The sequence below is a fragment of the Thalia democratica genome, chromosome 3 (assembly GCF_965202585.1).
Source record: "Thalia democratica chromosome 3, ktThaDemo2.hap1.1, whole genome shotgun sequence".
Lineage (NCBI taxonomy): Eukaryota > Metazoa > Chordata > Thaliacea > Salpida > Salpidae > Thalia > Thalia democratica.
In genome coordinates, this window is record NC_139167.1 from 76787584 (window position 1) to 76798896 (window position 11313).

General features: G+C 26.1%; 1 protein-coding gene across 1 annotated transcript; it reads right to left on the bottom strand.

The window, feature by feature from the left end:
* Positions 1-8710: 8710 nt before the first annotated feature.
* On the bottom strand, positions 8711-10595 carry LOC145832559 (growth/differentiation factor 8-like). Its single transcript, XM_082939874.1, has 3 exons — positions 10256-10595; positions 9299-9666; positions 8711-9124 (listed from the first exon to the last, which is right to left on the bottom strand). Exons 1-3 carry the CDS (start codon positions 10593-10595, stop codon positions 8711-8713), a joined length of 1122 nt encoding a protein of 373 aa, XP_082796000.1.
* Positions 10596-11313: the final 718 nt, after the last annotated feature.

The following is an 11313-nucleotide window of genomic DNA, read 5'->3' on the forward strand; positions in this document are numbered from 1 at the left end:
TCAAGATTTTTTTTGCCTAAATTGTCAATTTTCAGGTTTTTGCAGGATTCCATGTAAGTAGCAACCCTGTATTTACAATGATATAACATAAAATAATAACAAACTGTGGTCTTAAACTTTTTGAAAAACTGACTTGAAAAATATTGAAGTTAATCACTCCTAGTTTGTATAAATTTTTTTATTCTTATAAATCATAACTAAAAATTATTTTTTTAAACATGAAATTTCAAAAAATTTAAATACATTAAATACAACAAAATAAATTTTAATTAAATTTTTAAAAAATAATTTTTATTTTTATCCCGGTCACAACTTTTTTACTATACAATAGTACTATTAATAATTAATAATAGATGGTTGCTCAAATGCATATTATTTCGAAAAAAAAAAATAAAATAATTTTATGGTTTTGTAAACTAGACCTCAGCATTAAAAAAGAATTTAGTTTTGCCATAAAATATATGCTTTTTAGAGACTGTTAGAATATAAATTTGTTTTGACCTGAGCTTACCAAAATGAAGTGACCTGCAGAGCTTTTGTGCTAAAATGAATTCAAATTTTTCATTTACAAGAATATTTGTCTTAGAAATTCTTGTAGAGTAAAAGCCAGAATGTTTTTGAGCCAAAATAGATTCATGAGCAAAAATAAAAAAGGTTTTCAGGTTTTTTAAGTGATTTTACATCAAAATTCCAGGTTTTTCCAGGTTTTATTTCAAAATTTCTCAAATTCAAGGTTTTTATTGCCTAAATTGTTAAAGTCCAACTTTTTGCAGGATTGCAGGTAAAGTGGCAACCTTGTATTAACATTGATATAACACCAAAAAATAATAACGTACTTTGATCTTAATCTCTTTGACAAACTGACTTGATAAAATTTAAGTTAATCACTCCTTTTTTTTCTTATAAATCATAACTAAAAAACATTTTTTTAAACATGACAATTGAAAAAAATTAAATACGTTAAATACAACAAATTAAACTTTAATTATATTAAAACAAATTTTATTCGTTTAATCCTAGTCACAACTTATTTACTACACAATTAAATTATTATTTATTTACAAAAGATAGTTGCTGAAAAGCATATTATTTTAAAAAACTTATTAAAATACTTTTACGGTTTTGTAAACTAAACCTCAACACTAAAAAATTAAAATTTTCCATAAAATATATGCTTCTTAGATACTGTTAGAATATAAATCTGATTCGACCTGAGCTTACCAAAATGAAGTGACCTGCAGAGCTTTTGTGCTAAAATGAATTTAAATTTTCTACTTACAAGAATATTTGTCTTGCAAATTCTCGTAGGATAAAAACCAGTATGTTTTAGAGCCAAACTAAGACTATGAGCAAAGACAAAAAACTGTAATTAGAAATAAAATGTGAATTGAATAAGGAAGAACTTTTAGGCAACAAGTCTGAAGTTAAACACCTTAATATATATTTTTTTCTTAATTTGAAGGTAAAAGTAATAGTTTATTAAAGTTATTTTTATTGCATGCACTCTTTATAAAATTTTAGGTTGGAAAAATTTTATAACAAAAAATTATAAAATTTTTACAAAAATTATTCTCGCACCTAAGTTATTAAAAATAGAATGTAAAACTATTATAATTACTTTTTATAAACAATTTACTTTTAACTAAAACTGATTACATGGTTATACCAAAACTAATTACTGGACGACTTATTCAGATTAAAGATGTAACAGAAATATCTACAGAAGAAACAACTTACAGTGGATCGGAACCACTTTCAAGAAAAGTATCACTTGTATTGATTACTCTTTGTGGTACTTTACTCAATAATCACTAGAGTTTAAACAATGCTTTTGTAGTTTTATTGTGAGTACAAGACTAATTATTTCTAACTGTAGTTTTTGTGTTTGTAGCATGACTAAAGACTGATAAAAAGTGATCTAACTAGATGGTACTTTTCAATCGTATTTACTGTGTTTAATTTTTTTGTGTTTTTGTACATGATGAAAAGTCTCTTGATAAAAAAGTACAATTTATGAAAACCACAAAACTAAATTAACAATAAGAAACTAGTGTGGTTAAGTAAAAAGTTATGAAAACACTATGTATCTAATTTTTAATTATTTATTAATATTATTATTTCATATAAACATTCTTGTTGAAATAAGAAATGCTCATTCACAGAAAATATAAATTATTTAATTTTAAATAGTTATTTAAAGCTGAGTACTTCTGATCGAAATTTGTTTAAATTTTATCGTTAAAAACTTAAAGCTTTCGTGTACATTTAAAATCAAATTTTGAAAAGTACTTGTACAGTATAGTTAAAAGTGTAATCACTAAAACATAACTATTTTTCTACAAAACCAGTAAAATGTTTGTTTTGCTTATTCGAAACTTTTGTATAATAGACATGACAAAACTGTGTTTACTTTTTGTATTTTATATAACAGAAATCTACCATTAATTATTTTTCTACGGTAAGTAGTTTTAAAACTACTGTTGAAAAGTACTTAGACAAGAAATTGATATTAACTACCTTTGAGTGTTTAAAGCTACTATATTTATTTTATTTGAAATCAAAATTAGTTTACTGGTTAAAATTAAATTTTTATAGAAAATCAATTTATATTTTCTTTGCTCGCATTATAAATATTTTGTTAAACAGTCTTAAAATTGTAAAAACTAGATAGTTAAATTTTATTTAATTTTTATGTAGTTGTATTACTACATTAACAATTATTTAGTTTTTCAAACCTTCGTACAAACCACCATATTGAATAACATAACTTTATTTTATTAAAAACAACATTTTAGCTATTCTGAAAAAAACAAAACTTTGTAAAATATGATTATAAATAAAAAGATATTACTAAATACTGTTGCATGTTTTTGTACAAACAACTTTTATTACTGTTAAGTTAAAAAAAAGTTTATACCTAAATACATAAACAAATAAATTCAATAGTATTACAAACTTAAAAACGTAAATATTCAATAAGTTAGGCTAATAAAACTAAATTAGAAAATTAGTCTGTTTAACAATTTTCTAAACCGATTTCTGTACTTTTTCTTTGTGTTTTTGTTTTACTTATTTTAAAAATCTGTTAAAAACATCTCATCCGAAAAATCAACCGCTAACAAAAATACTTTTATAGTTAAAAACTAAAATTACAGCTCAAACAAATAGTATGTACATATTTATAGAAAAATTTCTAGTGTAATTGTTTCTAGATATACTTAATAACTATAATAAACCTGCAACTTTAAAATTTTTTTTTAATTCTAAAAAACCCAATAAATAACAATAAATCTTAAAGCATGAATCACAATGACGCTGCTTGTCAAATACAATGACAGCGGAAAACGTATTAGTGAATGAATAATAAATAATCTATTAACTTAAGAAGCGCATTTGTCTAGTACTTGTTATATCAGTATTTGTAGTAGTTTTTTTTAATTTTTCAAGTGTTTTTTAGTTAGTACATAATTTCAAAGTGTGGATATAAAAGGTTGATTGCTACATTTGAGTTATAAAAATTTTGATTTTGACAAATAAGTTGTACAAGATTGATTTTAAAAATTTTTATAGCATTTTATTTTATAGTCACTTAATTGTGGTTTTTGTTAATTTTAGTTGTTTGATAAGTTAGATGGAATATTGATTTTTTTTCCTGCATTTTTGTGAAGCACAATACTACGTCATACTGTTTTTTGTTTTTTATTGTATAGTTTTTGCATCTATGTTTAGTAAAGTGCTATTTATTGTAAATTTAACTGGTTGATGATTAAAGCGTTTAACTTTATGAAGCATATGTACCAGTATTTTTAAAATCGTTCGTTTCAAATAAATTATTTAAAACCCCTCAAAGTGGGCCCTGTAGAAGGTGTTCAAGTTTGAATAATAACCTTAATATATATGTATATATATATATAAATATAGATAAAATAAAATATTTATTCTTACTAAAAAAAGTTTATGTTTTCTAAAAATAACGTTAAAGTCTGAAGATAGTTTGAAAGCATTTTTAAATAAGCGCTTTAATAGCAAGGCAAAACACCTTTTTCTCTCATTTGTATTATTATTTAATTTTTACGCATACACTATTCTTAATTTATGATGAGAATAAAAACTTTTAAGTTTTTCAGTTTAAACTAGTTTTTTAAATTTAGTAAAAATAAAAATTTGTTATTATGCTTTTTTTAGTACATTTTAACAAGTTTATAAGCCAAAAGAATTATCAAGTTTGCTGATACATAATAAATATGTTCAAACAATCAAACACACAGTTTAAATAATCCTTTTTCTCGAAGTTATAAAATTATAATCTTACAACACGCTAAAATAACTTATTAGTTTTTACAAAAAGTAGCACAAAAGAAAAAATAAAACACACTAAAAGGTTAAAGCTGCATCTGTAACAATGACATAGTTATTTTTATAAATAATTAAAAAAAAAGTTTTACCTCGTCAACTTGTTGAATCATTAAAATCTATCAAACTATTCAAAATCTTGAAGACGCTTAGTCATAATAACTTTATAAACATTTTATGGCAAAAAAAGTTAAGCTTGAAATTTGGTTTAGTTATCATATTAAACTATTTTATAAAGCTAATAAATATACAAAGGTTAAAACCGTGTATTGTAACAATAGTTGATATCTTAATGTAGGTTTATATAGTTGTTTTGTTTTAAATCTACTTTTAAAAGTTAAATTTAGACAAATAATTTTCAGACACTTTATAATTTTTTTTTTCAAATAAAAACATAAATTCATTGTTTGATAACATCAAAATAGAGATCTAATTTTTAGATATTTTTATAACAAAACTCATTGAATATAACCACAAACGTTAGTTTAGTGTCCAGCTTTCTGTGATTGAAATCAAACTGTATCTATGGTGTATCACTCGATGACTGAATCGTTTCATTGTACAAAAGGTCCTAAGACCAATTTTTTAACGCTTCTATTTTTATCGTTCAATAAATTTAGGTTAAAAGCCCTTAAATTTATAAATCGGCTACAGCGACACAAACATACAAAACTAAATTGAATCATTATACGAGGTGAGAATTAAACTAATATTTTCTTAATTTTTCAGATCCTTACTGCCAATAAAAAGTTATGACTCTGACAACACTTGTTTGTTTCATTTTCGCCTTCACAACCGCCACACACAGCTTGACGTGCCACACATGCGATGACCCCAGTGACCCCGCATGCAACAACCCGACAACAAAGACGTGCAGTGAAACAGACACTCTGTGCTACACTCTCAAGTACAAAATGATGGAAGATGAGATGGTGGTGAAAGGATGCGCGGACGACTGCGAGAAGACGAAGCAGGGAAGGATGGTGAGCACTCTGGAGGAGGAATGCTGCGGATCGGATCTTTGCAACAAAGATGACAAACCAAGTTCAACCGATGAAAAAGTTTCAAGTATAATTTTTACAGCTGCTACAGAAAAAGTAAGCTCAGCGACGGAAACAACATCGGAAGGTGTTGTTGAATCGGTGACAAAAAAGAAACCCAAAGAAGTTTTGATTGAGGTGAAACCGAAAAACGGATCTCAATTGATTTCAGTCAACGTATTAAATTTGTTACTGACATGTTGTTTGCATGTAGTTGTTTATATTTTTTAAAGTTTTACAAAATTTGATTTCATATATTTAGTTTTTATATAATTTTTTAGAAATATGTTTATAAAAATAGATATAATTTTACACTAAGTTAGAACTGAGTTTTAGAGTTAAAAATTAAATATAGTTTCTTTATTAGTTTTTTATTTTAAAGTTTTGCTTACAACAGTACACATTGACAGTTTTTTTTAAATATAAATACCTATTTCCTAAAACTTAAAACTTATTCACTTTTTATAAAATTAATTTAGTATGTTACATATGTTAACTTCTTGTACAACAAAAATTTTTATTTTTCCTCGACATTTAAGTTTAAGCTTTTTCTATATTTTAATTTACTTTACGATTAATATTTATTTACAACACTTATTAATAAAACCAAGTTTGAGTTTTATAAAGTTTTAACTGATTTAGTTCTTAAACTTAAAGTTTTTTTTTACTTTAACTAAGCTTAAATACTAGAATAAAGTGTGCACTAATTTTAAATTCTAAGCAAGTATATGATAAATAATCGTTTAAAAAAAAATAGTTTCATATTATTAAAAACGAAGTAACTTTTTACTGATTAACATTGTAAGTGTTATTTGTAGTCTGCCTAATTTAAATAATGCAATTTTTTGATATCAAATACACAAAGCATATTAAATATGCAATTTGTTATTCTATGCTTTTATATTAAACAAAGGTTTTTCATGACAATTAAATAAAAAAAAAAAGCTATAATAAACAACTTATTTAAATACAACTAAGATAAAAAAACTTACAAATACATTAATAGCTTTGAAATTTGTTTTAAACATTTGTTTATCACAACAAATACACTACTTTTCTCTAGAATTTTTTTTGATGAATTTAAACTTTTATTTTTGCTTGTTAATACAGCTTTAAAAGCAAATTAATTATTGTGCTTTGTTTTAAATTTTATTTTATTTATTACATATATAAGTGTTTACTACATACGTTAGTATTGTAAAATTGAATAAAAACGAAATAAATTATAAATTAGGTTTTGAATTGCTAAACATACACCAAAATATGTACTAGCTAATACATACTAACATTTAAAATTTTTAAAGTTATATTTACTTACTTTTCATTTTATAATAAAGATCTTAATCATGATTTCAAACTGCTCTTAGATATAAAATTGAGATTACTGTATTACTTAACAAACTAATTTATAAGTTATTTAACTTAAAAAGTTTAAAGTTGTTTTTGAATTTTATAAGTAAATGTATTAAAAACGATTATGAATTATTTTAAAGTAAAAACAAGTTAAGCAAGAAAGTATAGACAGTTAAAATTAAAAATTTTTATTGTTTATAAATTGACTGTGTGATTTCCTCAAAAAGTTAATCTAAAGGTCTAAGTTAGCTTTCTACAAGCTAGACCAGTGAATCTATTTAAAGAATTCAAGACTTATTTTATGAATATCATATTTTTTCAAATTTTGTTTGTAAATTAGCTATAAACTTTTAAGCCATAATCTGTTCAAGGTTTTTTACATGAAAAGTTTTTAAAGTGTTGTTAAAAAAAAAAATTTACACATGTATTATCAACACAGGTTATCTATACTTAGCAGAATTTTTTTTTGCGGACCGGATAATACTACAATAACTATTTTAAAGCAATAATTTAATAAATAATCATGTAACAACAGCTTCCGTGAACTACAATTAAGCCTTTAAGCTTACTTTTAATCTTTTGCCATTAATAAATTAAAATTGTTTGCTGTGCGTTATTGTTTTGCAAAAAAAAAGTGTGTCGCAGACTGGATTTATTTCCTTGATGATCACATTAGAGTTACCCACTACAAATTAAGTTTTCAGAGTTAGGGTTGACAATGCTCAATTAAAAAAGATATTCACTTTGCTTATTTAAACATTTTCAATATTGTAAAGTTTAGTTAATTCAAGATAAACATTTTAATTAAAAAGAAAAAAAGTTATGCTTAATGGTTAATCTAGAATAAAAGGTTTATAAAACATACTAGATCGATAAATTATGATTTTCATTATCTAATTGTTTTAAAAGAGCAGAAGTATAGATAGCAGAAATTATTTTTTATTTCAATATTTTTTTATTTAATAGTTTAATTGTCAAAAAAATATCTCAAACATTTATACATTCAATGTAAGCATGTTTTAATAAAACGACCTTAAACAAATGCAAGCTAGCTTGTTTCCAGTACATCAAGTTAAAGACTAAAATGAGCTTGATTTAAAATCTAGTGGCTGATTTATATAGCAACTTAGAGCTTTTCCAATGTGTGGTTCGATGCATTACTATGCTAACTACCACTAGAGCTGATCGGGCACGCGTGCATTCGAATCCGGCGAGGGTCATTCTTAATTAAGCGACGCCACAGAATCTCAGGCCCGCTCGATTATTTTTAGACTATTTTAAATAAATTATAGTAAATTTATCATTATTTAGTTCTCAACCGCTTTAAAGCTTAGAATTTTACATCTTAACATCTTTAAAATACTAATTAAGATTATTTATTTAAAGGTTTCTATTAAATTTTAAAAATTAGTGATAAACCTTATCATTTTTTTTATGTATCATAAACTAACAAAATGTCAGTAACTGCCAGTTAAAGGCTTTTTTAAGTAGTAATTAATTTTTTACACAATTTTAGTTGTTAATTTGGAAAAGAGTTGACATATTGAAACCCATTTAAGGTTAACAAGAAAAACAATAAGTTAATAAATACAAATAACTGTATTTGAATTAAATTCTTAACTAAAATTTCTTGAAATACTATTTTAACTATGGTTAGAAGATCACTAAGTTCATAAAGCAGCAAACCAAGCTTTTTATAATAAAAAGAAATTCACCATATCTAAAACTTTAATTAGTTGTGGAATTGCTCAAACTCACCGACCAAAATAAGGTAAAGCCTATGGTTTATTATTATATTATAAAAGGCTTTATAGACATTCTGATTCTTTTAACAAAACAAACTGCCGTCACAGAAAAACATCAGAGATAAAAACCAACGCAAGTATTTTTTAAAAAATTTTATTACTATTTTAAATTTTCTAAATATCTATAAATATTGTGCAGCTAGTTCTTCAGACGTCGACTTATGCGCATCCACACTTAGTTATGTACATATCATCCAACTTTTTATGCACCATGTTGTTCAAACCGTCGTAGTACATGATGCTGAGCGGCTTGGTCTCTTTCGCGGTGCAGCAGCCGTCTCGTGCGTCCTTGTCTATGACCTGGTTGGTCATGGACACCAACTGACCCCGCATGGTTGACATGTCCTGGGAACGACACGGCCCGGAGCAGTAGTAAGCGTTCCAAGATTTCGGAAAAACCACAAAGTTCCAGTTGACTGAGCTGAACTCGATGTTGAGATCGTGACGGCAGCAGTGAGAAGGTTGCAACAATTTATTTGCGCAGATCTCAGTCATGTCCCTGGTATTCAACTCGCGCTTACTCCTGCTTTTCATCATCGGGTTTTTTTCCAGCGAAACTTGTATGTAAGGTCTCTGTTTTCACGTTGAGTTTTAATATTAGTTGATTATTTTGTAACAGACATTTTTTAATTATAGAAAAATCATATATATTACAACATTAAAAGATAAGGTTTGTATAAGTTAGTATAGATAGGTTAATATATCGCAGAAATTTGTATACAGTATAATTATACAACTAAAACTTACATAGGGACTGTTTTTATCAGTGAAGTCAACGGACAAAATTTGATCATCTTCAGCGTAAATTCGAATTCGGCTTTCCTCTTTGTCATTTTCCAGCCACTTGTTCACGTGGCATAAAACGTCCAACTTTTTCCAATGCCCCTTGTCGCTTGTCAGCTTCACCTTCCGTCTCGGTCCACTGAACGACTCCGAAGCGCCGTCGGCGGCAGTTCTGTACTTGACGATGCTAATGTGGGTCTCGTTTTTCGTTCTGCCAGCTTGAGGCTTGACGTACAAATAGAGTGAGGCTTTTTTTGCAATGAAGCTTCTCTCATTTTGCGTGATCTCGAAGTAACTTCCCGTGGTTCCATTCTCGCGCTCAGATTCGCTCACTGAATAAATTTAAAGTATATTTGAAGCTTATTGTGTATATATACATATATGTATATAAGTATATATATAGAAGAAAAAAGAAAAGTTAATTATTAATAAAACATCTTTTTGACTTTAACATTACACCGCATTAATATTCTAGCAATTTATGTTAAATGAACGAGTAGTTTATTGTAAAAGTGTAAAATTAATTATAATCAGTGTTTATAAGTCTTTATACTGATAGTGCTGAATTTATGAAACTAAAATTTCTTCATTGTGATATAGTATATAAAACAAAAAATTATATATATACATTAAACATACGTAAAACAAATTAAATAAAAATTTCAAAATGATATACTTAATAAAGTTTTGCTTGAATTTACCTACATTAGTTCTAAGTCATAATCCCAAATAATAACTTTAATTAAACTTAACGGTATAGTTTTTTTAATGTGTTTTATCATCAAATTCTAAAACTAAAAAAAATTGCTTTATATAACTTTTGTAACATTTCACTGTTTTCTATTTTTAGCTTTTCAGTTTTTAACAACAGCTATCTTATAAAAAAAAATATAACTAGTTGGTTTCTTATCAAAATATAACCTGGTTTCGCAAGTATGATGAGCTCCTTGTTCGACGAGCTTCCCTCCTGATCTTGTTCTTCCGTGATTCCGTACCTCTTCTTCAGGGACTCGATCATTGCCGGGCTGGGCAAGTCTTCATTGCTGATGTTCGGAACGCTGTCCAGATCCAGTTTTTCGAGCAGAGTCGTTCGAAACTCCTCTATTCTTTTCATTCTGGCCGAGCTCAGCCTTTGGCAGTGCAGATCGCCCGGGTCGCACGAGTGGGGGTCAGTATTGGATTCTAGATCGTGCACTGTTGCTGAGGAGCACGACCCGCAAACAATTAAAAATGCACACAAAACCAAGAAGTGTTTGAACATGTTGAAAATATTTTTGTTAACCTAAAAGTGTTATTACATGACTTATTAGTTTTAATTATGATTTTTTCCAAATAAGAAAAATCAAATAACTAGCTTATTTAATATTTTGCAAGGTATATTTTTAAGTTTTTCTAAACTATTAAAATAACTGAACATATAGCTACTATTAAGTACTCAATAAGAAATACTATTCACTCAATAAAATAGTTATTAACTTAATAACAATAGTATTTAAGAAATAAGTATTTACTATTTGTGCACTTTAGTTGTTAAACTTAAAGATTTTTAAGTTATTAAACAAGAGTTTAATCAGATATTTAAAAAAATAAAAAATATTGGAAAAATCAAAATCACAATTAGTAAAGTTTAGGGTGCATTTGCTTTAAATTTTTTATACTTATTCAATAAATTTTCATTTAGCTTTTAACTACCAACCAAAACATCAGTGTTAATATTTATTTCAACATAATGTCTTTATAATGGAGCTATGGTATATGATAAGTAGTTTTACATAAGGTTTAGATACTTTGGTTTTTAAAGATGCCGATAACAATATGTTCATGTAACATAAAATAAAAGCTAACATATCATAGTTAAGTATTATAATAAATTTATATTTTGGTAAAGTGTTTAACTTAATAATAATAAGTAAGTATAACTTAGTTCACCGTGTTTGTCAGATAATAAACAAAAACAATCAAAAAATATATATATTGCT